Genomic DNA, 27469 nt, shown 5'->3' on the forward strand with positions numbered 1-27469 from the left:
GCTTAATATCAATGTGGCATTTTAAGTTTCTGACAAAAGATATTGTCTCACAAACATTATGTTTCAAAACAAAACCACATTTTCTCACTCAATGAACCAGAAAGCACCAAATAGCATATCCTTTTTTAAAACACAGACCTATTGAAAATTTTTGTGAGTCTTTCTGCAGTAATAGCTCGATTTGAACTAATTTTTCATTTTGCATATAAGACACAAAGAGAGATCTAATGTGCTAAGAATATTTCAGCAAGAATCTACAATAGAAAACTGTAGCTTCTTAATAAAACTATCTGGTGTATTAGTAAAGCAGCAGACAAATGAGTAGCAGATAACCTACTTGGATTTTCTAAGGTCTTTGACCAAGGATTACAGAGGATACCGTAAGTACAGATTAAGGGATGGGAAAGTAGTTCTCATATTTAAAATAACTGAAGGTCTAGATGACAAAACAGAAAAATAAAATATCCAATTTCAGCATGTGAAAAGATATATGTGAGGTCCATGATATCCCGTGCTTCCATGTCTTCATATAGAAAGGCTGTTCTTTAATACAGTATCATGTGAAAAAGAAAACAAACAACAAAAAAGTATTTATCATTCAGACACCCAAACAATGACAGCAATGCCTCTTCTGGTTCCTGCTTTATAACTCTCTTTACAGCAAATACTCACTCTTCTGTAATGATTAATCTCCATGAAGAAAAAGGAAAAGCAGTCCTAAATGTCTGTAAGACAACAAAAAATAATAACATCTCAAGGTTTTTTCCTCTCAGAGAAAAATGGCAAGATTTTGTATCAGGCTTACTTTCATAGTGAGAATAATTATAGTTCTCTTGTAATTAATTTCTTATATCCTGCTGTCTCAGACATGGTAAAGGAGAAACTGTTGTCATCAACAAATTAGTTGCAACAAGTTCTAAACCTGTTTTTGCTCAGGAAAGCATCAAAAATGCTTTAGGTTGCATCCCTTGGCTCACTTGAAGGCATTTTTCTCTAGTTAGTCTCTAGGTCAGAAATTAACTGCTGCTACCTCTCTTCCTTTTCCAAGGTTGGACTTGGCCAACCTCTCATTATGCCCTTTATGAACCAACAGTCTCCTGCCTTTACACTGCTACACAACTAGTCAAGAGGAAAGAAATATTATCTAACTGTGATAGGAGGTGGGGGCATGTGTGTTATCTGAATTTGCTTGTGAATGTACTGAACAGCTCTTGATAGCTACAGGGAGGTATGTTGTAAACTCTCTGTAATGAATACTTGTAGACATGAATGTTTGTGCATACCTTCACTATAAGAACAAGTTGAAGCCTGCACCATTTATATTGTCTTACTTTTCAGAATTGCACCTCTCTGAGACTCCTCTCCTGAAGAAAATTTTATGTGATCACTGTATAAATTGGTAGAGTTCACAGATAAGCATTACGAGATTTTTCTTGATGGAAGCTAGAAATGACAAACAACTTATACTTTATTCTCCACTGGAAAAGCATGTAACAATGGGTTTGATTTTGAAGAGAATTCATCTGTGAAATCTATTTAATGCAAATTATATTTGAAATAAGAGAGAAATGGATCCTTCAGATAATTATACTGCCTTCTTCAGGAGGAAAAAAGATCTCTCTCACAGACAATTCTGAGGAAGCCTGATACAATATTTTATGTCTGTGGTAAGTCTACACTTAGAACTGCTATGAGTTATGAGGCTGAGAACAAGAGTCAACTGATGTCAAAATATGTATTGATACATACAATATCATCTTTGTCTTATACTTTTGCCTTTTACTCATGAAAAATTAAAGCTCTGTAACTTGTGGAAATGAATATAAATGCTTAACTTAAAATCTCAATCCTGACAGCAACTCTGTATAAGAAGCCCTAACTAAGGAAAAGCCCCTGCTGAATCTCTAAGCTGTGTACATGATGGGTTTTGTTTGAGGGGAACAAGAGTCTGGAAAGAACAAGCTCCTTTAAGCTCTTAAGTCAAAGAAAGAGGTAGTAAACATCCCTTTTATCCCTAGGTTTTTCAGAGTCCAGTAAAGAGTTCAGTGGCAAGTACAATGCCTTTAAAGACCCACCATGAGGTTCACTATAAGACTCCAAGTTTAATGATGACTCAGGATGCAGAAAGTAACATTTCAGACCATATCTTTTATAAGACCAGCTGACATAGTTGGAAGTAGACCAGCTTTGAAGCAAGCACACCAGCCCTCCTTAAGTCTAAATACGAGTAGAACCTTTGCCACATTGCACACACAACGGTACATTCACATTGGATAGGGATTTACAGTTCAAGATTGAGTGCTTGTGGAAAGGGCTTTGGAGTCTTTAAAAACTTCTTTTTAATATGGCACCAAGACTGGGGCATACCCAGAACCCGATGTCTCCATCACATTTGGCAGTGATGCCCAATTATTCAGTACAGCCTCCTGAATCACCAAAACCACTTCCTGCAGCGGACTCTCTGTAAATCCCTTATCCAAGTACTGACCCAGCCCAGCCCTGCTTAGCTGTATGCAATCATAGCCTAAGGTGGTGAAACTGCAAGCACAAACAGCATTCATCTGGCATTTCAGCTCAGTTAGCTGTCTTTTTCAGAAAAGAGCCTTCCTTTCAAGGCCTAAGATGCAATTTTATAGGAAGGGTTACTTTCCTGTTGTAAAATCATCTGAATATATTAAAATATCAGCTTGTCTTTCATATTCAGGTCAATGGTGAAAACACTGCCTATGCTACACAGCACTGTTTGAATTTGGTGGTAACTTCCCATTCTGATCACAGGTTGTCTAGTAACTATTATTAAAATTGGTAAGTAAGAAAATATTATCTAAAAAATGATAAATATCACTATGGGATCATTTTATGAACAAACACAGCTTTCTACAGTTACTAACAGCCTTTGACAACATTCAATACAGCAAACCTTTTCAAGCCCAAGTTTAAATTTTAGGTGCCTAAACAAAAAAGAAGTATACATTTATCAAACTGATTGTATATGTACCCATTATTACATTTCCAGAAGTGTTAATTACAGCTCTTATTGATTTTACTCAACATCTCTGACAATCACAGCAGGAGATCTGAAAATTATGGCCTATATTTGTAACTGAATAATAATTTAAAAAAGAGTACTAAGTTTACACAGATGCAGGCTTCTGTTGGGGCATATGCTGATCTCTACCTACATCCTGAATAACTATGCAATATGCAGGACTACTGTGCAAGTATTCTTGCCCCACAGCCATGAATAAAAAGAAGCACAGCTGCCATTGCAGCCCATGTGCTATTGTAGCAGGGCAACTGCTGTATTCTTTGCAGTTATGGAAGCATGGCCCGTGTGTGCCATGTTCTCTGACCTGTTTCACCTTGAAATAGGCTGTATAGTAATTCAGGCTCAGCTTGCACAGACCTAGGGCTCCACCAAAGTCACAAGGTAGATATTCCACGTGCAAGCTCCCAGTATGCTGTTCCTCATGTAGTAACAAAGATATACTGAATCCTATGCACACAGTAAATATACTTTGCAGTGGAAATAAATCTGAATTAGTGCACAATTTTGGAGGGTTTTAGCTGGTCACACTAAAGATTTGGTGTTAGATTATAATAAGTACGTACTGTTAGTGTTATAAAAAAGGGCATTTTCTTCTCTGTTTCTCTTTGCACTTAAGCTGGGCAGACCTCTAGCCCAGTTCATCTGCACATAAAATGAAACAAAATTTATAACAATAAGATCTTGCTACACTTAACAAGGATGTATCACTCCCCCACCCCTCAGTAAATTATTTTGCTGGAGGCTACATCATTCTCTCAGAGCTGTATGTTGGGAGTTGACAGAGGCGTGAATAATTCGCAGCGTAGAAGCCTCCCCAGCAGAGCTGAGCTGCAGCATGTTGGGCCGGCCTTTGATGCAGACTGGTTGGGCAGGTTCCTGGGTGCCCCGGGAACCGGTCTGACGGGCCTGTTATGCCAACAAATTCTGGTATGATTCCATGCTCTCCAGAATGCAGAAACCTGCCCAGCCAGTTAAATGAAAGGCATATTAGGTTATCCATTGCACATTGTATATATCTTAGGTGCAGCAGATCTCCTCTCGGCATTCTCTAGTGTGGTCCACAGTGGCTTCCTCATCTCACTTACACTTGAGGTTTATAGCTGGAGGGGAAGTCAATAGTAAATATTTATCACCCCGACCAAGAACAGAACTTTTCACAATTCAAACAGAAGGGTGAGTTTTGAAAATCTTTCTTTAAAATTAATTTAAGATAACCTTAAGCAAAAAATTTCTCTGATGCTTGAAGTGGTATAGTGGCTATCTCCTTAATGTGTCTGAGTACTGCCAGTCTCTACAGCACTTGTTGACAGGATTTTGGTAATTGCAGCTGTTTGAGCCTTTGGTGTGCAGCTCAACATCATCTGCTCTGTCTGCAGAGTATTTACTGCAGAGACAGTTCAATGAACCTAGAACAGCAGAGAGAGATAGAAACTCCACAGCAAATGACATGGTATTTTGAGCAGTTCATTTAAGTATTGCTTATATTGCTTCTCTTTTATACAGCGTTTTAATAATCCCTGTCACATAACAGCAGTGTTGTGATAAGGCATAGTGCCATTACAGTAAGATGTGTGGTTACTAATTTTTGCCAGACTAACTTTTTTAATAGTTAAATTTTATAAAGTGAGCTACTTAAGCCTAGATTTACCTATTTCATGGTAAGATAGGAAACTTACTTGTCATTCTTACTGCTCTCCTTCTACATACTTCTTAGAAATTTGCCTGTTTAGAATGAGTAACGGTGGTGGTAATGGCAATAAAAAGCAGTGCTAGTCATAAAGAGTAGGCTGACCTGAAAGTTGTACCTGTATTTGCAGCTGAATCCATTCACAGGTTCTGTGTCAAATAAGAAAAATTAAACAGTGTGAAAACAAAAGCTGTGGAATCTGGTAACTGATTAACTACTGGAGCACAGGACTACTGGCTGAGCTGAATAGAAAGGAATGAAGACAGGTTTTGTCATGCCTGTTAGGACAAAATAACTCTTTAACTTAAGTAAATGTGACTCTTCTCAACATCTGTGTAGCTACATTTTTAAAAACCCTCACATAGCTACTTCCGTCTCCCAGGAATTCTTGATTTTGTCTAACTTTAAGCAAAACAATTACCATTCTCTTTTGCAATGGGAAAAAAACCCATATCATAATTAGTGGATACAAACCACTAGATACAAAATATCTATACTGGATTATGTTAGATTTTATGGTAGTCACACAACAGGAATCTTTAATTATGTTTACTGCCAGCTATTTCCAGGCTGATGCTAAAATTAATATTATTCTTTTGTAGAGTGTCAAGAAAAAGGCCTCCTGAGCCTCTTAAAAAATCAATTAATTGAAATCACTTTCTTATTAGCAGCACTGTAGGTGTGTGCAAAATTTTTTCTTCAAAGTGTGGATAAACAGAAAAGAACATAGGAAATTTTTGTAGTCTCACAGAGGCTGATAATATTCATCAGGAAAAAATGTTCAATTTTCTTATATTCTCAGTTGATTCTTTTATCAAATACGTAACGAAGACTTGCTAAGGGATAAACCATTCTCCAAAGAAAAATTACAGCTGACTGAACTGTATAGTTTGCACAAGAACTCTGTGTAGAGCCTCTAAAATGCTACAAGAGAGTGTTGATTCCTAAAGCTATAGGATTTTAACACAGAACATATTCAATAGATTTAAAATTCAAATTAAATAAACCACTTTTTCAAAATGCTGCTTGCCATCTCCTCTCCAGTTTATGTGTTCTGTTTTACTGGGTTTTCCTCAGCTGCCTTTTTTTTTTTTTTAGGGGGCTGGAAGCACAGGGGCTATTATTTGGGGATTTCTTTTTCCCAAATGGTAAGTAAAATCTAACTTCCTATATGTTGCTTCTTTTCTGTCCCTGAATTCATGTTGTTCACTACGGTAAAAGGTAGGTGGCATGATTTTTTTCACAGATCTGTTAACTTTTTACTTCAGCCTTCCAAAGTTGAGATAAATACGCATAACTACTCAAACTGGTCATGTTACCCTGAGAAATATCAGTATGAGCAAAACATTTCCGCATGCAGCTAACACAAATAGGTGCTGCTGCTTAGAGTCTGAAGACCAGGAACACTGCACTGGGGTCCTGCAATAGCATCCCTCACATTGCCTTTTTTTTTTTTTCCCCCATCCATCAAGTCTTCCTAAGAGACCTGAGAGTCTGAGTTGAGTAAGCCCTGGCAGTTTCTAACTATAGATGAGGGGCAGTGAAAGCACTTCAAAGAAGAGGGCTCCTAAAATGAACAGTATTCCTGGCATTGGGGAATTTGATCTTGGCTCAGTTTCAACCATGGCTACACAAGCAGCTTGAGAAGAATCAAATTCAACGAGTGGGGTGATGGAGTGGCTCCTCCCTATTTTTCCAGAGAAAGCAACCACCTCTGCCAGACAGCAGTGGTGGTATCTGTTGTCTATGTGCCCTCCCATCTGTAAGAAATCATACTACTCAGAGCACTTCCAGTTCCTACACTTCCAGTTCAAATCCCATTTAGGTAGCAGCTGAACTGTGCCACATACTCTTATTTGCTGCATCTGAAGCTGGGCTCCTTTGATGTCCTTATTGGCAATTGCAACATAAAGTACATTAAATGAACATGACTAGAGAGTTAAACAATATATTTATCCTGCAGCTGCAGATCTGCAAGTCAAGGAGGTTGTGAACACACTAGTCACGTGTGATTTATTAAATCTGATGCAAATACATAAGGACCTCACTATTTTATTTTATATACATACACATAGACAGACACACGCACATATATATATATGTGTGTGAAGAATGAAATAGTTACCTTTGTGCACAAAGCAAATAAAATATTTAAATTGGACTTCCCATTGTAATTCAAATCTGGTTTTAATCTTTACATCTAAATTTAAAGTAATAGAAACAAAATAAAAGTAAACTTTCTGCTAATATCTTTTAGCTCTACTCTGTATGCATATGCAGTTGCTAGGTCACCTGCTGCTACCTGAGTAGAAACACTGATGCAGCCTCTATACTTCCCCTCAAAAAGGGAGGGGGTGTATGAATTACAGACTATTTTTAATTTTATCTGTGCTGCAACATTGCAGTGCTCTTAAAATAGAACTTCAGTTATTAGTCCATTTGCTGGTAAATAGTCCAGTCATCAAGAAGAAAGGCATTGCCACTAAACTGTAACTGAAAATTAACAGTTCCCCCTACTACCATAGGATTAAACAGTCGAGACCATCCAGGTCTAAAATGGGCTAGGACAAAATATGATTCCCTTTTTGCAGAATTGCTCATGGATACGTGCTCTGTCACCTAGTTCAATGTGCCACAGTAAGGGTTATTCTGAAATCTGGACACGAGCCATGACACCAGAGGAAGTTTCATATCTGTTCAAGCGCAGCAACGGTGAAGCATTTTTCCCACAGTTTTATTGTCTAGGTGTGTTGTGTTTACTCTTACGAGGTGAATGAGATGCAGTTCCAGTTAGACTAGTCATCTTAAGACACCCAGTGTGTGAATGTGGAATATCAGACTCTCCAGTAGTTTTCTAGCACATTCAATGAGCCAGGAATCTATTCAGTGGCCAACTATGTGATTACAGAGTACATAAAATCAAATAAATCTGGAAGGGAGATAAAAGTAAAGTTCAACCGTTAACGTTAATCCGTTTTCACTTACTGTGGAGTAGATAAGGATAACACTGTAGAAGACAGTGGATTTATATTGCTGTAAAGATCAACATGAGAGAATATGAAAACAAACAGCTCAGAGTTTATTGGGAAATAAAAGGGATGACATAATTATTTGCCAGAGTGCTTCCTATAAATAGTAAGATAGGTACAGTTTATGGTAAAATATCTGATCAATCAGCAAGAGGACTATTTTATTGCTACTTATCAGATCTGTGCGTAGATTTAAGACATCTGCTTCTCTTAACATGAGGAAATGATTGCTTGCCTACATCACAAACTTTTAGGTCACAGCAGTTTCAAAAGTAGAATGAAAAGCTGCCGACAAGCATTATTTAGAAAGTCTGGAGTGTCTATCACAACCTATTATGACATGACAGCTTCTTCCAAAACACATAGCTAATTTTAGTTCCACTGTATGTCTACTGATTTGATAATGGATCAAACTTACAATTTGATCTTACAATAAGTAATCTGCTGCTGAGCTCCTGAACAACATGTTCATTTTATTTAAGTCAAAAAATAAGTGGTTAAACAATGATGAGGAATGAGCAGGAAAGTACAAGATTTTATCAAAATACTTCAGAATTCATGGTACGTACTTGATGGGAAACCAAGAATATTCTCAACAATGGGGAACAACAGATTTGAAGCTTGAATCATGTGTCATCTCCTGTCTGACAGTACTTCAAAATACCTCAGAAATGTTGAAATAGTATTTTAGATCCAGTTTTATTTATGCTGTAGCTCCTCATTTATGATGTTTTCTTGAGACCTGAGTGATTTGAGTAATGTAAAAAGAATTAGACGGAACAGCTACTAACAATTATGCAATACCTGAACACTTAACTTTTTAAATATTGTTATTAACAATCTAGAAAGTATATGTTTGCAGCACTGTCCCTTCCAAACTGATTACTATTATGTCTTTTACTCATGCCACCAAGATGTTTCTACAAGAGTTCCTATACATATCAAAATGGTCCAGTGAAATCATGTGAAGGCAGACTAGTAATAGTGAAAAAAATGTGTTTTGTTTCTATTTCATCACTAAGAACTACCTAAAATCAAGGTGTTTATCTCATTGCAGACAGTAGGGCTGGTCCCAATGAATGACAGAACATTGATCTGCAATTTGGGGAAAAAAAATAACCTTGAGAAGTAACAAAAAAGTTCAGCAGCCTTATATTGTACTAATTATATGTGCCTACTGGTTTCCATACTCACATAAAATACAAAAATATGCCTAAGCTGCTGTGTTGTACAGTAAAATGATGAGCCATGGAAACTGTTAAGATCAAGAGAGTGGAGGGAAGGCCCCCCCACATACTTCTGTGTGTAAACCCCACCAACCAGATTACAAATCCCGGGGCACAGATAGATTTAACACCATAGCCTTAAATGCAAGGCCATTTCTGGCACAGTTGTACACCCTGATGATCCTCTTTACATCTAAACCAGCAAGAACTTCTTTCAGGAAGGCTGAAAGAAGTTTCAATTTGTTTCAATGTAGGCTCCCGCACACACCTTTGCTTTTCCAGAGTATTCTGTGCCTGCTGTGACACCGAACTGTGGCACCAGCCACGGCCTGGCTTGTCCCCTTGGCTTTCCTCTGGCAGCTCTCTGTGGAAGCCCCAAGTACTGGGCCAGAGGAGGAGAGGGCTGAGACAACACCTGGTGACATCGATGAACAAACGTGAGCCAGCAGTGTGGTCAGGCAGCCAAGAAGGCCGATGGCATCCTGGCCCGTGTCAGAAATAGTGTGGTCAGCACGATCCTGTACTCGGCACTGGTGAGGCCGTGAGGCTTGGGCCCCTCTATTCAGGAAGGACACAGAGGTGCTGGAGAGTGTCCAGAGAAGGGCAGCAAAGCTGGTAAAGGGTCTGGAGCACAGGTGCCATGAGGAGCTGCTGAGGGAGCTGGGGCTGTTTAGCCTGGAGGAGGCTCAGATGAGACCTTATCGCTCTCTACAACCACCGCGAAGGAGGGTGCAACCAAGTGGGGGTCAGCCTTTTCTCCCAGGCAACAAGTGACAGGACAAAAAGAACTGGCCTCAAGTTGCTCCAGAGGAGGCTTAGGTTGGACGTTAGGAAGAGTTTCTCCACAGAAAGGTTGATTAGACATTGGAATGGTCTGCCCAGAGAAGTGGTAGAGTCACCCTCGCTGGCGGGGCTGAGGAAAGACTGGACGTTGCACTTAGTGCCGTGGTCTAGTTGACACGGAGATGTGCGGTCAAAGGCTGGACTCGACGATCTCAGCGGTCTTTTCCAACCCAGCTGATCCTGCGACCCTGTGGCTCCGTCACCCCCGCCACCCGAACCCCTGGCGACCGCCCGGGCCGGGGCACTCAGGCCCTCACGTTCCCCTCTCTCGCGAGAGCAGCGCGGACGCCTCGCGAGAGCGGCCCGCGGCCCCGCCTCCCTGGGCAGGCAAGGCGCTCGCTGCGGCTTTTCCTTTTTTCCCGCCGCTGGCGCGCGGAGCCGCCGGGAGCCAACCAGGTAACGGCGCGCGCTCTCCTCATCCTCCGCCGGGGAGGGACCGCGAGCGCGCCGCCCCCGCTCCGCCCCGGGGACGGGCCCGCCGCGGCCCCTGCGGCCCCGCGTCCCCGCCGGGCGCTCCTCAGGCACTGCCCCGCCCGCCCGAGGGAGCCCCGTTCTCTCCGTCTGGGACGCTCCCGCCGCTCGGGAGAAGCGGCGTGTGGGATATGCCATACCGCTCCTCTGGCGTCCCGGCTGCGGGGTGTGACCCAAGCCTGGCGGGAAGCTCCCGGGTGTTGGTCATGGCAGGATTTCTCAGAGCATCCCGGCGTGTCTATCGAGTGAGTTTTCTGTGCGGTGTTCGTGCAAGAGGGGAAGGAGAACAAAGTTCACCGCCGGGAAGTTGAGTTTGTAGGAGCAGCCGGTGGGGATCAAGGCGCCGTGTGCTCCCCAGAATCCCGGAGGGGCGGTGTTCCCCCGGCGGAAAGGTATCAACACCGATAAGCAGCCTCGGCGCGTTTATCGGTGCTGATGGATTCCTGCAGGCAATCACCGATGAAGCCGTGGAAAGCCTGACGGTGCCGGAGGGAGTTGGTTTGTGGAAGAAGAGGGAAATGGACGCTTTTAGGTGGTTCTATGAAAGCGGCAGTCGGCAGGATAGCAGCAAAGTAGGACATCCGGGAGAGGGGCAGGCACTGTGCTTCCACCCCCAAGCAGCTTCCAGTTCTGTCCCTGCCCGCAAGTGTCCGTACATCCCCCTCTGGTGTTTTTTCCCCCTAAGGACTGGAAAGCATTTTCTTAGGGCTGGAGACTAAGCCATCACTTTTACACTTGTGCAGCTGCCCAGGCCTGTCAAAGGCTCGACTTGAACGCTTCTTGCGAGCCCTGTGTTTTAAGAGAGGTTGAACACCTGTAGGAAGCAATGTATCATTTTGGGATCTTGAAGCTTGGGAAAACGCCTTGCTCTTTTTTTCTTATTTGTAGTCGGTTGATGTCCGAATAATTTGCAGAAACTCTGAGCGGGTTTTGTGCATTTTTTTTTTTTCTTGCAGTCATCTTGGGGAAAAAAAAAATCCAAAACAAACACTACGGACACCATTCACTGTCTAGAGTCAGGTGACTTTTTCATGGAAATGAGTCATCTGACATACTTAAGTCTCAAACAGTAAGTGAAAGCAAGCGTGTGGTTTTCACTGCCCTAGTGCTTGATAGAGAAAAAGCTTGATCCTGAAACATCTGTTGAAGGTTAAATGCCATTCCTAATGTCACTAGGCAATTGGTTCCACAAAGAAGCGTTGTAAGATGGCTTAATGTGGCTGCACACAAAGTGGAACATTTCAGCTGCAAAGATGCAAGCAAATCACCGTTCAGCTTATGTTGGAGACGCGTAGGCATTGCTAATTTCAAACGGTAATTTTATCTTCTATTAAGGATTTCTCTGAACATTTGCTAACATGAAGCCATATCCTGAATTTGCTATGGACAGAGCAGGTTAAAGCAAATGTGGAGCTGCTGGCTGCATTATTGTAACATTTAAATATCCTTATACTATAGGAACCATACAGTTCAAGGGTTTCTGTTGAGAATAATGTTTTGATCCATTATTTTTATTCCATTGTAAAGACAGCCAGTCTGAAAAAAGGTGACTTAAAACCGTGCACAGAGAGATGAGACAGGAGAGTGGAACTAAAGCCTCCAGGCCCTACACTTGGTTACTGACCACTGGACTGAACATTTTATTGTGGTGAATCTGGGGACCAGCTAAACCAGTAACTGCATTCAGATACTCAAAGTTGTTTGAAGGCTTTCAAGATAGGAAATGCAGGTTCTTGACTAATCACAGACCTTGTATCATCTGAACTATAACTTATACCTCAAAAAATTGAGAGCAAATTGTTCCTTCCGTTTGGCACTATGGGCATGGTGATTTGCTTGCTCAAGTTGCTAATTTAGGAATAGTACAAAATACCTAGCTTTTTTTTTTTTCCTTACTGCATTTTATATTACAAGGTCATGGAGATAGGTATGTCCACCTGGTAATGAACAGTCCCTGTTCAGAAGTGTTTGTTTAAAATTGACTGCATAAAAATGGGGAAAACTTAGAATGTCCATTTTCACACAGAGGGAACTGAAGGACAGAGATTACAGGAGTATTTCAATATTGGACACCAGTATTGTCCAATAGAATTGAATATTGGACATCAGTAGTGCCAGTAGAATTGAATCTTGCCTTGGCTCAGAGCCAGATCTGAGTGCCATGCTTTCTCTGTAGTTTGCCTGAGGACTTCATCTCTGTAAAAAACCCTTCAAGTGAGAATTATGGGTAAGATTATCCTAAATTATGTAAGCAGTCAAGCTTCTAAGAGTTATCTGACTTTGATTGTTCTTCTCAGATATTAATGTTTTGGATATTTATAGATTTTTGTGATTACTCTCCATTTTTTTTTCATCAGGGAATGGGAATCATTTTAATATAGAATTACGAACACTTCAAGAGGATGTGAGCTTTTCTTTGCAGAAGGATGTAATTTGAATCCAAGTTTATATAAAGGATGTATATAGACAAATCCATCTCTGATAAAACTTCTGACAAATGCTTTTGCTGACAGCCAGATTTTGGCACTATGGCTTACTTTTGGAAAACAGGAATTCGGTATAATTCTATCTTTAGATAAGAAAAAAATAAAGACTCTTAAGTGTTTTAATCTAATTTTAAGTTGATAACTTTTTAATGGGAGGAAAATTCTGTTAGTTTGTAATTACCTGCAGCAAAATACTTAGTAGTGTCCAAGCTTTCAGGGTGACTGTCAGTGTGAAAGTTCATAAATGTATATCCTCAACAAGGATAGACAGTAAACTTTGCATTTAATCCATGGCTACAAGTTATGCTCTGATAAATTCAAATGTAAGTGTTATCATTCTGTTGTTACAGACATACGCCCCTCTTCAGAAACAGTTTCATAACTATGTAATTTAAAATATAAAGTTTGAGAGTGAGCCAGTTCTGCAAGTCAAAGAAGCTGGGAGCAGAAAAAAGCAAGATGAATGCATCTGGAGGAAGCTGTGGGAGCCCTAGTTCTGCAGAACCTACAGGAGATTTCTTCAAAGAACTGTGGTCCAAACTGAAAGAATGTCATGATAAAGAAGTGCAAGGTAAATCATTGAAGGTTGGGTTTGTCAGGTTAAAGTTGGTGTTTGTCAGTTACCACAAGAAAACTTTGAACCAAAATACTCTGCAGGGAACTAAATAGATTTTTAATGTTTTCAGTTATGCAGAAAGTTGGACCTGATGATTACAAATGATCCTTAGAGATTGACCACCTAAGCCTGGTTTAACAGGATTAAACTATCAACACATATAAATAATTTGCTAGGTCAGTGAAGAAAAAGTAACACAATGTTACATGGAGTCTCTGCTTGCCTACAAAATGTGTTACTTTACCTTTAATGGATTATGATTTCCAAACCGTGTTATTCAATGGATTCTTTGCTTTTGGCTTTAGTTGCTTCACATACATTAAAATTATTTGCATTGTTTATTTCTGCTAACTTGTGCAAAATCACACTGCAGATTAATGTTACTGAAGTGAAAATTATTTCTTCAGATTTTAGTGTTCTACATTTTCTCAGCAAAATTTGTAATGTTTTTATAATATTATTATTCTTACATTATGTGACTTGTAATAACAATTTTACTACAGATTGAACAGACACAGCCATTCTTCAGTAATTCAGAAAAGATAAATTATTGCACTATATGTATTGTTACTGTAATATTGTTTTACAAGGAATATTCATAAGGGTTTTTTGCTAAAAACATTAAATAAGTTAACATTTTGTTCTGCTAATCTAAAGTCACACGATCCATTCTTTTTGCATGGAATTAAAAGAGTAGTAGTGTCTTTTAGGAAGTTTTTCCTTATGTATGAAATAGTATTTATATTAGAGTGGAATAAAAGTGAGTGAGTTTTTGGGATTTAAGAACTGTAGTTATGCAAGTGGATCTTTACCCAGAACATTTCAGTGGCCTTGGTTGTTTCTACCAGCCTCAAAACAGTTTCAGGTCTCTCCATTTTGGCCCAGTTAGACCATTACTTCTTGGTTTCAAAAAGTCTTGGAGATTTTATATATATATATATATATATATATATAATATTGTTTTATAATTAATAGATGTTACATGCCTCCTAATGAAAGTCTTGATTCAATAATTTGCATCACTAGGCCATGACACTTTGTTGTTGATTATTAAAAAAAAAAAAAGACCAAACAAGCAACCAAAAATCATATACCACTAATATGGCAACTGGAAAGAAAACTGTAGCAGACAGTAGGATTTCTTGACATTAACATATGGGCTACAATTTTATATTGTGTTCCAAAACACAAAAAAATTAACTTTTTTAATAATTATTTTTTAAATTGTTGATGGTTCTTTTTGGTGTGGGTGTGATGTCAACCACAGATAAACGCAGAAGTACTGACAGAATGGGATCTGGCAATCTATGGCATGTCTGAACAACAAATGCTTAAGAAACAAAAAGCTCTGATGTAGACACTTATGTTAAGTGACCCTTTCTCTAGTTTCTTGGGGTGTGCAGCACGTGATTTTCAAGTTTGGGTTTTCTTTATGCAAGCAAGATACTCTTTAGAATGCATGCAGGGTGTGGCCAGGTAATTTTGCCACCAGGCAGTCTTTTTCATGCCTAGCCCTTTGTCAGTATGTCCCACACTCTGTTAGGTAAAATTAGGTCTTCCATGATAACATCAAAGACATGCCTGAAGGATAGTTAATTTTTCCAGAAGGTGGGGATCCTCTTATAGAAAATGGTACTGGAAGATATTTTAGAAACATCAAACACAGACTTGCCTAGACTTTGCTTGTTTCTGAAGTCTATAAATAAGAATTAAAATTGACTCATGAGTTTCCAATCTGAATGTCAGCAAAAATTATTTTAAAGGTGGTAGAAGGTGGATTAAGGGAAAGTTAGTTGTTGTTGAAAAAGCTTTTTGCATGTACAATGTACTGAACACTGAAATGGTCGAATTCTTCTTACTTAAAATCCATGAAAAGTAGAATTTATGACACATGAACTTGACATGGTCAGACATGTTATGCAAGTTATATCTATAGAATGTAGACTGAAGAATACTTTAAACTCATGCAGTTTGGAAGGGATTTTATTGAATTTCAATATTACTATATTGTAAAGGGTGTGTTTTTTCACTGTTATGTAAAGAAATCCAGCTTCTAGTTCTATTAAACTGATCACTTCCAAAATAATCCAAATTTTGGCCTTCTTCAGCCAAAATAGCTATTATTTAACTTAAATTCATTATGAAACAATGGGTAGGACACCTATATCCCAGTTTCCAAAGATGTTGGGCATGGTCAGTGTCAGTTACTTTTCATGGAGTTCAGAAGTGCTCAACAACTCGGAATAATGGTCATTAAAACTCTTTGCTTTTATTTCCTCTGTGTTGGATACTTCCATAGTGCCCAGAAGATTCAAAGGAATTTAATAGTGCTTTTTGTAAATTGATTTATTTCTACAGGTGGGAATTCTTGCCTCTTGCTTGAAATAATTATATAGATGCTTGCTGCACATGGATTGAGATGGTTTCTGAGGATTAATTTAGATTTAAAACTCTAAAAATATCTATCAACATAGAGATGTAAGCAGTGTTTTATGTACAAGAATGGTCTAGTTTTTTTAGTTATTGCTTACCTCTGAAAAGCAGAAGATATCAATGGACAAAAAACTGTAGTCATAGAAGGAGAGAAACTAATGAGGAAAGCAATCTCATTGATAGATTGCTGTAGGAAAGGAAATGGCTGGAAGTTCCTCAAAAGTAAATAATTATAGAAAACAGCTGGAAGGAATTTTAGAAGGTCATCTAGTCCATCTCTGTACCCTTGAGGTAGGATTATGTCTGCGTCATTGCTGACAGTAGCTTGTCCAACTTGTTTCAAGAAATCTTCAGTGATAAAATTCTGTGGTCTTCCCAGGCACTGTCAGCTTTAGGAAGTGCATTTAATGCTTTTGAAAATTCATCAGAACTGAAATTATCATAGCCATTAATTGAAATATTACAGCTATATAGTCTAATCAAATAGCAAGCTTCATAAAATAGTGTTTCATTAATCTGCCTAATGATAGTTTAAATAAGATCTCTGTTGCTTTAATAGCTGTAGAGTGTCATTTACTAATGCACAAACAAACTTTAGGTACTGTAGATTTATATAGTCTACAGCTTGTCTATTCCATAAAAATATTGTGGGAAAGATAAAATTGAATTGGGAAGGGCCATAGTGTAGTTCCACAGAGTTTTATGTGCTCCCTATGACAAATAAGGAAACTTGAGAAAGCAAAGCTCCTTAAATAAGCATTCTTAAAAACTCTCAATGCTCTGGAAAAGCAAAAGGAAGAGACTACAGCAGATGTAGTAATTTAAGGCTCTTGGATAAATCAAACAGACTGATTTCCTGCCTTCTCATTGCAGTCATTTGAACTAAGAAAAAATGCAACCTTTAAGTAACTAGTTTAGTTCCTCCTGAATTCAGGTGAGAGGGGAGATAGTGTTACCTGTAGCACAGTACTGGGCCTTCTGAGCCCAGCCTCTTCAATTGGTTGCTCAGGTTGCCAAAGTTACAATCCTAAATACTTGCTGAACAGACTACCTGTTCATACAGGAGATGCATTGTTGTGCAGCTTCATTCCTTCCGATGGGCGTGGAGCAGCTTTAAAGCAAGCTTTATAGGGGTTCTAATTGCAGATGCCTAATTGACTTGATGAATAGCAACTACTTAAAAAAATAAACCCTCTTTCTGTGCTGATCTGCATGATAGAACATAACGTCTCACAGGTGCTGAACACTTGGAGATAAAAGAAATCTTGCTATATTTCCTAAGAATTTTTTTAAGTAGTCTGTCTGCATTTTTAATTCATTGTCTCACTGGCATCTTGTAGCAAGTATGGGTTCACTGAGTCTGTGGCTGGCTTGACATTTTAAGTAGCCTGAGGAGTGAACCTTCTTGAGCAATGAATTTTTCTCTTAGAGCTGTTCCTAGTTGAGTGTGGTAGTGGAGAAAAAATAGTCCGTTAACTGCTTTAACCTACATTTTCTATAGTAAGATGTAGTCTCAACTATGTATTTAGGCTTAAATTCAAAGTAGTCTGAAGTTTTCTTACAAGTGTTCTGGTTTTATAAGTTTATCCTGCTGTCCTAAATGTATAATGCTTTTGCAAGAGAGCTTACAGGACACCTAATGTTCAACCTGATGTTGATAGCAACCTTTCATAGCTGGCCACTCCTGCTGAGAACATCAGTTGTATTTGAAAAGCTTTTTCCTTCTGTTCAGAATATATAGTTAGGAACGTGGAACTCTTAGGGGTAGAAAGGCCACAGATGAAATATCATTCATCAATTCACCTTCAGATATTCCAAGGAAGCTTTGACTGAGAGAGTCTGGTAGCACATCTCCAAAGAAAGATGTTGTCCTTTCGTGCTTTAAAGCCTTGAACCACATGTTTTTAATGTTTCCTTATGTATATACACTGTAAAGCATTTCTCAGTTCAGTGATTGGATGCTTCATTTCCAGTGTAGTATTATGAATTTATGTGCACAAAGAACATATTTTATGCTACTTATGTGGGCATAGTCAATGAAAATATATTGACAATGCTGGCTGTTCATGTGTGGTCATTTCACAAAGGTGTTTGTTTACTTGTCTAAGTGGAAATCTGTGTGTTTATTTAAGAAGTCCTTATTTCCTGGAGATAACAATGACTATATTTGTTTCCAAGATCCTGTAGAATGCACTCAAAAAGTCCAGAAGGAACCTTTTTCTCTCCAGATTAGTGACATTTTTTGTCTCTCTTTGCAGCTAACAGTGGCAAACAGGCAAAAATTTATTGTCTCACTCATTTTTAAAAATCAAAATTCTATAACATGTAATTTCTTCTTTCCACTTTCAGGCTTACAGCTGAAAATATCTAAGTTGAAAAAAGAAAGATGCTTGTAAGTACTCACCCTAATGATCTAGTTTATTAAAGGAGAGTCAGAGTACCATTAATGAGCTGCAATTCTTGTAAGATCAATTAAGGTTTCATGGATTCTTTCTTTAGATGTGAAAAAAACTCTGCTTACTTTAATAATTCAGCTAAAGTCATCTGAAGATGTACGGAGCTCTTTTACAGGGTGTTATTTCTTAAGTATAATTTATAAATTAAATAGTTGCTCATTTTTAATCTGAAATGATGAAATTATCTCTCGCTTTTGATGTTAGCCTGGTGTATTGTAAGTTGCTTCCATGTTCTGGAATCTTAAATTGATCAGTCAGTTTTGTAGATGAGAAATATTATCAGTGCTGTGACTGAACAAAAACCAAATAGGTTAGTCATTGTTGGAATCTTTCTACAACTGCCACATTGTGGATACAGTACTGTTACATAGGAGGTCTTGTTCTCCTTGCTGCATCTGAATACCTGGGGTTTAGTATTTCAAACTTGGTAATCAGCTGACAATGAGCACCTTATTTTGTATCCCACTTCAGCATTGGAGCTAATGACTTGTAAACCCTAGGTCAGAGACTGGCCATTATGCAGTGCCTTCATAGCCAAAGAGGTCTGTCATGTTTATCAGGTGCACTGGAATTTTAAGGAAAGAAAACCCAACCAAGAGCCTAGTTCCTTCTGTTGTTTTAAAGTCTTCATGGGGCATTTTACAGAGATTAGGTGAAAGGCATGCAGTATTAGTGTACATTAATATCTTACTTATTTATTGCAAATGACTTAATGCCATAGAATGACTTAGAATTAACTAGAAGCAATTTTAAAATTTGCTATTTTAAGCCTCCTATGAGTGGCATAAACAGAAAAAATAAGGGGATTTTTTGTAGTTTTAGTTTTTTGTTGGAGGGTTTTTTTAATGTCCTAAACATCAGGAAAATACAGCCTGCTTTTGTCAGACTTCAAATTTTGTCATGGCCTGGCTGTACTTGGTTAGTGAACTGAGGTAACAGAATTTTAACATTTTATGCTTCCCAAGTAAAAGTACAAGCCTTAAATAGTCCCTCACGCTGCTTGCATGTAGCTGTTTTATAGGTTGAATATGCAGTTGGAATGGCCTACGTGGGTCTGTGTGATAGTACAGAAAAATAAAGCATCTGTACTTAAATTTAAAGATTAATAAAATATGCTTGTGATTACACACTGTAGAAGCCTCCAGCTGTCCCATTCACTATACGACCTATGGTTGCTAATTTCTTGAACTACTGTAGTGCCAGCAATATGAAAATGTGGTTGGCTAAACATATGTTAAAGGGATAGTGCCAATTTAAAAGTGTGTTTGTGTAAAAGAATTGTATCGAGTTAGTAAATATGTTTTCATTTCCGGATGTGTGTGTGCTTAACAGCTTTTCATGAGCCAATTTCTTGACTTCCACAAATAATCCATCTCAGGCACACTGAAAACAAACAACTGCTTTCATGGATATATAGAAAGGATTCCATGGTAGAAAGAAGAACTGGGAATTTCTCTGAAGTCAGTCGCTGTCATGTTACACAGATTTAGGGGTTAGCTTTTATTGAACATTCCCTGTAGAAAATAATTGTGTGCTTGTCACTCATACCATGTTTGCATCTTGAAGAGATGTTGTGATCTGATAATAACATTGAAAGGGAGCTAAAATTGAGAAGTTAACATTACTGCTTTTCTCTAGCTCTTTTAAGGAGAAAATTTTCTTTGTTAATTAATTAGTTCTGGTTTTTAGAGAAGGTATTTTCCACAAGATGAAGTGCTTCTGGGGGGTTTCTTTTGTCTTTATGCATACTATGAGAATACATGCTCTATAGAGAATTTCTTCTTGAGGAAGTAAGCCTCTAATGTATCTAAAGACTTTGAGAGATTTCCAAACCTAATGTAGTTTGCGATGCTGCAGAATTTACTCACTGATACAAGACCAAAATGACCTGATGGTGAAAGCTCCCATTAGATTCCCAACAGCTCCACAACACAGTAAAGTGTGAGAGAAGTGTTTGAGTTTGTTCTCTGAAATTGTTGCTTGAACATTGTTGCTTTTGTGTGTTGACTGTCATTAATTCTAGTTTTCACCTGAACAAAAATCAGACATAACAGATCACCTGTATTATTAATTAAAAACTAGCTGCATCTTTCCTCTGTCATTTGTAAATTATTATTAATCAGAAACATTAGTTTTGTTTATTGTCACAATAGTATTTGTATTGCTGATGATAATCACATTTCCCAAGGATATGAAAGAAACATGCCAGAGAAAATTCTCTGGTGAAAAAATAATGACTACAATTTAAAGCTAGAACATTTTTTTTCCTCATTTTCTTTTCAGGGATGCAGAGAGGCTTGAAGAATTCTATACCAAAAACCAACAGCTCAGAGAACAGCAAAAAGCACTTCATGACACTATCAAGGTTTTAGAAGACAGGTGAAGTAGTGTCTTCTGGCTTTTGAGTTTGCTGAATTTTGCTCCTGCAGAGTAGCTCTGGATACTTTGCAAGCTGAGTTTATTGTGTTTTGGTGTGGGATTATTGACTTTTTTTTTAGTAAGCCAGTCCTTTTCTAATGCAGTCCAAATAGTGTGTTATAGAGAAAAGTGTAGACTTTACATTTTTCTGAATGAAGAACAAGCAAAACATATATAACATATATGTTTATTTATCTCATCTATATAATTAAACATAAAATTAATAATGAGTATAAATAAATAATTTCTGTTGTATTGTTATTTTCAAAGTGCTTGTTTAGTTCAGTTTAGATAGAAGTTAGAATAGAGCAGCTTGGGAGGCAAACAGACATTTTAAGGTTCCATCTTTGTACAGTTAAATTTTATATTGATCAAGTTGTAATACCAGTACAAAACCCAAAGGCAAACCCATATGTTCTGAAACTCAGGAGATAACTCACTAGGAAATGTTTCAGATTTGAGGGGGTCTTTTTTACCAATTGCCTGTTTTACCTAAATTTGATCACAGGTTCTGTTACCTTTTTTAGGACTTAGGTGTTCAACTCACCTGTTGATGCATTCTGCCTTTTCCTTATTTGTTCCTGTTTAATCTGGTACAGCAAAGCAAAACTAATAGACATGAAATTACAGTGCATTTTTCTTTCTTTAAAAACTATCTGTTTTGGAAAGTATATGTTAAATTTGCTGTTAATAGGGTCTCAGAAGCTTTCTGGGAACAGGAGATCATTACATAGTAAATGGTTTTCCACTATTCCTGTGTTACCTCAAGTTTTAAAACTGTGATACTCTACTTTTACTTTCAACTCCATTTCTCTGTGAAAGGCATTAGGGATAAGCTTGTAGACATGCAGGTAATAAACTTCCATACCATGTAAGTAGAGAGGCACTCATGGTGTGGATGGACTTTTCTAATACTTTAGTAGATGAATTACTCACATTGTGAAAAACAAAAGTATTTCAACTGATTTAATAAAAGGAGATTTTAATACTGTTTGTTACACATTCAGATAAGCTAGTATGAAGAGACATTTCAGTATTTTACTCTTGCCATAATTCCACAATATTAAAACACGAATAAACCAGTATGGGTTTTACTTCCAATATTCAGTTGTGTAATTGGAAATTTACATCGTTTGTTTACTTGGGGTTTTTTAGTACTTGATGTAGTAGCAGCAGCAGTAGTGTAGAACTTTTGACAAACTGGTTTCTTATCTAGCAGGCAAAAGAGAGTCTGGTTTTCACTTTGGTAATACTGTTAGCTTTTTGCTGTGTACCAGAAATAAATACATTCCATTAACCACCTATAAAATTAACACATATTTTATTGCATGAGTGAATGTGTCAGGTAAGATGGAGTAATTCTAACCAGTCTTTTTCTGATCATGGATGTGTTTTAAATAGCTAATCTAAACTAGTAGAGACAGTGGAGTCAATGCCTCTCATGAACTTTTGGATCCACTTCAAATTATTGGTGCTTAGGTAAAGATAAAGGTCACATTTGCTTGGCAGTTGTTACAGAGTGAAATTACTACTCGTCCTTTTTATTTGGTTATTTTGCTTAATGACAGTACATATCCTTCTTAGATGAGGTAGTAATTCTATTTACTGAAGTGATTTGCTTATTATTGGTATTTTCTTGAATGAACTTGATGTAAAATGGTGATGTGTATCCAACAATACGTTTAGTAGGATGCCTTACAAAGGATTTCAGTATAAAGGTGTAGCATGCTCCACTTTATTATATAAAGTAATGCATGTTGCTTTAGAAGTATCCAGTACCTACAATCATTTATGCAAATGTTAGAGCATATAGTATTAGATCATTCAGAAATCTCAAAACATTGCTATGTGAACATATAAAACCACACTATTTAGTGGTGTGCTGCATAGCTGTCAGAAGTTTTCTGGTTTTCATTGTTCAAAAGGTCTGTTAAACATTTGTATCTGCTTCATACATGGCAATATTTTTTTAACAGAGAGACCTTTTTCTCTTCATTTTATTGTAGATTAAGAGCGGGGTTATGCGATCGCTGTGCTGTAACCGAAGAACATATGCGAAAGAAGCAGCAGGAGTTTGAAAATATCCGGCAGCAGAATCTCAAACTTATAACTGAGCTTAGTGAGTTTTATCCCCAAACCTGAAGACAAAACATGCTATTTTGTAAACCAGTTCTCCAGTAATTCCTGTAACTTGATATAATTTATATGTGGTGTATTTAGTAAGCCCAAAAAGTTCAGTCAGGGGATACTTAACTGTACAGTCTGAAAATATGTAACATACCAGTGACTAGTCATTTGACCCACCTTCTTAGATTGAAGTGCTGATACTGAAAGTGAACTGACGTGGAAAATCTTACACTGTAAAGTGGCTACTTTAGATAAAATGTGACTGCTTCTGTTTATTCCTACAGCTAGAATGATTGCCAGCTTTCCTAAGAAAATCCTGACTTCAAAAGGAACTGGTGATTGCACAGTATCAAGTTCAGACATAAGTTGGTCCAGCTTGTGTCCTAACTGCAGTAAACCCATAACTGTCACATAACCAACTGAGGCCACAAAAAATAGCTTTATACCAGGTAGCTTGTAGCCGGCTCATTTTGAAATCAAGAAATAGAATATGTGACACAAAATACACTGTTTGTTTCAGGTGATACACAAGCAGGACACAAATATGTTTATAAAGAGAGTTCGGAAGGATTGGTTGTATAAAGCATACAGGACAGAATTTTAAAATGTTAATGGTATCTTTATCATTAATTATTTTGTATAATTTAGTTGTCTTGCTTTGTCAAGAACAAGCAGACATTAAATGAGATTTAGAATACGGGAAATGCCAGACAAAAAATAGCGTTTTAGTGATTAATTAAATTATTGAAATATTCAGTTCTATGCTAATACAAAACACAACAGTGTTTCAAGGACTTCTAATATTGGGCACTTACATAAAATTATTCTGAATTGTGAGTTTAATGATGAACAGCAAACAGGGTAAAGTCGATCTCTAAATACAGCTCTGAACCTTAAAAATCAAGGTGACACCTATTAGGTACAAATCTTGAACTAACGCAGAACAGTAGGCTCCTATGGGTTTGGGTTGAGATCTGTATAACAATGAAAAGATCATTTGATGAATCTAGAGGCAAAATAGACAACAACAAAATAAAAACAAGAACATAAAAATTAAAGTGAACAGAAGAGTTGGAGCTATTACCACATTAGTTTGAGACAGCATGGAAGAAAGGCTTAATGGTTGCTTTAGTGGCTAAAACCAAATTCAAATTGCTTTGTGTTTCATAGGTTATCCTTAGCCTAAGGAAGCGATTTTGTCCATGGAGACAAGGGAGCAATTCACTCATCTTTGCAACACGGTCTCACTTGTGTGTACGTGGACAAAAGTAATTAATGATTGTGTAGAACTAATGTTGTGATACAGTAACTGTGTCACTTTTACCTTTTCTAACTTGTCATTTTACTACTTTGTAAATTACTAGCTTGAAACTTAATTTTTGTAAACCATAGAGAAGGTGTATTGTATTACATTTTACAATTGGTTGTTTCCTTCAAGGACCTGACAAGATTATCATGTTAACAGGTGTGCATTAATTTTTTTAATACTTTTTTCTGTAAATTTTAGTGAATGAAAAAAACAACTTACAGGATGAGAATAAAAAGTTAACTGAACAGTTCCAGCAATTACAGAAGGAACTAGAGTAAGTTTTGGGTTGTTTGGGATATTCCCCCATTCCTCAGTAGAAATGTCTGGGAGTATAAGTATCAGCTTTTAAGTCTTTAAATCTTGTTTCCTCTTTCTGATAGATAGACACTGCCACTATAACAACATAAGCCCCATTGCCTTTTATTGTGTAGATTTTTATTTTCCTTTAGCTGTGGGCATCTTGTTTTAAACTGGGAGAAGTGAATCTATCATAGAAATTTTGCTTGACTTTTGATCACAGTGTATAGCAAAGCCTTACGTCTCACGCTTTTATTCCTTGGTTGCCTCTTTACCTTTTGTTTCCTCCTAGGCTAAGACTTCAGAAAAGTAGTTACTTAGATAGTCAAAAAGTCCCAGGATCTTGCCATACATTTTAAAAATAAAATTACTATAATTTTGCAATTTTAAAAGAAAAATACTATAGTAAATTTTGAAAACAAGACATAGAAATAGTAAGCTACAAATTGACTGTGAAATTTTAATCTGCTATAGTAAGAATGTGCCGTCTAATGTGGTTAATATGTGAATGTGGTGTACTGTGCAAGGCAGAGGTAGTGTTCCTTTCTTGTTGTGGTCTGACATCATCTGAAACTTATCTCACTTTTCCCTATCTGTGACTAAGTTGTATACATGCCTGGGAAAAATGGGACAGGATGTGTGGACTTGGTACAAGAAGGTTTTTTTATCCATGTGGTTTATTTCTTGTCTCTGTCAGATTTCAACTTCAGTAGGGAGTGAAACAACTACAGTTCAGAATGACTGTAGTCCTATTCCTCTGTATTTCTTGGTTTGTCTCCCATCTTTGCACCTTCATTGTCCTTTCTTTTTTCTGTATGTATTTAATCTTCTTGTGGTAACATACTTCATGACACCAGCTTCCGGTAAAAATCTCTGGCCACTGCAGGAAAGCTGACAATGACCAATGTAACAATATGATATTTGATCTGCATGTTAAATGATCATTCAAATAAGTGCAGAGTTGAGTGGATAAACAGTAATTTACAACGATGGTACTGCTGTTTTAATACAGTCACTGCATTTGGTTGGTGTGGTTGAGCTATAGTCATGGTACTTTATTTAGAATTAGCAACTTAGATTGATGTAGTATCACATTGTAGGTGCAAAGTAACAGATTGTTTCTACTGCATGATACGAAATCAGATTTCTGCAGTCTTCTGTGTTTTGTAGCCAAGTTATGATATTAAGAATAAAAATCTGAGAATTCTACGTGGAAGTGAAATCAGTGGAAGTGTAGAAGAATTGCATTATCTGATCCTCTATGACATTGAGATTTCATTATGCATGGATGGAACAGCAAGGGAATTTCTGCAAAAACCTCTTCTGGGGTCTCAGATAAATCCATGATTCAGAAATTATTTATTATGTAGTTATGATGTACAGTATGTATGGCAACTGCTTCATTTGATGGTTTTTCCCTGTGATGGTATGTAGAAACTACCTCTTGGTTTATATAGAAGTAAGGTGCAGAAAAATACATTTTTAGTAGAGTCATTTGTCAAGCAAGACCACATGTGCCAGTAAATTTAAAGAGAACTCTAACAACTAACTTAAATTTGCAAAGTAAATTGATTAATATACCACTCTGTTGTTTATTTTGATTTGTGTCTTAAGCTATTGCTAGTAGATAATATAGTTTTTCAGTGCTTTCTTTTTAAATGTGCTAGAAAAGAGGAATTACAAAATCACACAAGGGATTTGTCAAGACTTGAGAACATCAGTGCATCAGTATTTGTCATTAAGTGTTCAAAATTAGTAATGGTAAAAAGCCTAACTGCAAAAATGCTTTTTGTCTCAAGCCAGGCAGCTTTTTAAAGTTTTCCATTACCTTATTTTATATAAGATATTGTGGTTCAGCTTTAAGGCAAGCAAAAATTTATCTGTATTTCCTCTTTTTCCCTTAGGTCAAAACCTTATATCCTTCTCTTTATAGTTAGGAAGTGATCTTTTGGCCTGTTTTCTCTTGAGAATCATAAGGGAAAGTGCAACTGCAGGAAGATGACCAAGCAGGCTGAGTTAGATTTCTGTGTGCTTTTCTTTTACTGCCTTTTCCACATCTCACTGTCACCACCATAGGGCAGTTAGCCCCTTGTGAAGTACTAAACAAGCTATTTAAATTCAAAGATCCAAAATCAGTCCTTTTTTGTTGTTATTTCCTTGCTATGTATAGATAGAATTTTTGGAAAGAAAAGATATTGTTGTTTGTTGCACCAATTTTTATATACTGACTCTCCAGCAGGCTGCTAGAGCTGACAGTGTGAGAGAAGGTAGCCTTCATAACTCATCTTGTATTTTACATTACTTGTTTTCCATGCTTTTTTACATTATTCCCTGAAGACCTTTTTGAGTTGAGTTAGAGGTAACATCAATGCTTTGGAGGGGGATTGCTTTGAATACAGTGCTGTTCAGTACTATTTAAAATTGCCCAAAAGCTTTTATTTTGTATTTAAGGCAATATTTCTGATCACTGAATATATTCTGATTTGGAAAGGACCCAACAAGGATCATCAAGTCCAACTCTTAAGCGAATGGCCCATCCAGGGATTGAACCCAGAATCTTGGTGTTATCCAGCACTATGCTCTAACCAACTCAGCCAATCTATCTCAGGGTCATAAACTGGGAAGATGTACAGGGATTTCCATCCGGGGTGGGGGGGTGGTGGGGGTGGGAAAGACACTGATCCATCCATTTCAGCATTCTTTTGTTAAAGAAGCGCCTGCTTCAGAGAACAAGCTATAACCTCTACACTACCTAGCTGCTTCTGGGAAAAAGGGCTTCCATAGTGCAGTTGTATGTTGACTTCAAATGTGAAGAGCTAGGGTTGTATGCTGTTCTTGGGGTTGAGCAATGGTCAATATTTTGTTAGATGTATCTAAAAACTGGGTTGAGTATTACTTTTTTCACAGTGCAATGTTGTTGAGGTGGCTGTATTTCCAGAATTGTTGGGTTCTCATACTGAGTGATTGTCCTGCTTACTGAAGTGAAAACTCTTCATCTTGCTGACTTGGGGTTTTATTTGAC

The 27469-nt window shown here is 37.6% G+C and overlaps 1 protein-coding gene and 1 long non-coding RNA gene across 4 annotated transcripts in view; one reads left to right on the forward strand and one right to left on the reverse strand.

Moving 5' to 3' along the window:
- Positions 1 to 4157: 4157 nt before the first annotated feature.
- RBBP8 (RB binding protein 8, endonuclease) overlaps positions 4158 to 27469 on the forward strand; it is a 40018-nt gene continuing 16706 nt past the window's right edge. Inside the window, exons 1-7 of one of the 3 annotated variants that reach the window (XM_053954139.1) lie at positions 4158 to 4222; positions 5835 to 5884; positions 13142 to 13362; positions 18190 to 18232; positions 20580 to 20675; positions 22721 to 22833; positions 24349 to 24424. In XM_053954139.1, coding sequence (XP_053810114.1) covers positions 13251 to 13362; positions 18190 to 18232; positions 20580 to 20675; positions 22721 to 22833; positions 24349 to 24424 — 440 coding nt within the window. In that variant the 5' untranslated portion in view covers positions 4158 to 4222; positions 5835 to 5884; positions 13142 to 13250. Of the gene's footprint in view, positions 4223 to 5834; positions 5885 to 10138; positions 10231 to 10331; positions 10551 to 13141; positions 13363 to 18189; positions 18233 to 20579; positions 20676 to 22720; positions 22834 to 24348; positions 24425 to 27469 lie in introns of those variants that run through there. The other 2 variants (XM_053954147.1, XM_053954133.1) reach the window with 2 other exon arrangements.
- On the reverse strand, positions 7795 to 10073 carry LOC128794369 (uncharacterized). The gene is made up of 2 exons (XR_008433066.1): positions 9260 to 10073; positions 7795 to 8507 (listed from the first exon to the last, which is right to left on the reverse strand). It is a non-coding gene; the product is annotated as an uncharacterized LOC128794369 (long non-coding RNA).

Source organism: Vidua chalybeata, chromosome 1 (assembly GCF_026979565.1).
Source record: "Vidua chalybeata isolate OUT-0048 chromosome 1, bVidCha1 merged haplotype, whole genome shotgun sequence".
Taxonomy (NCBI): Eukaryota; Metazoa; Chordata; class Aves; order Passeriformes; family Viduidae; genus Vidua; species Vidua chalybeata.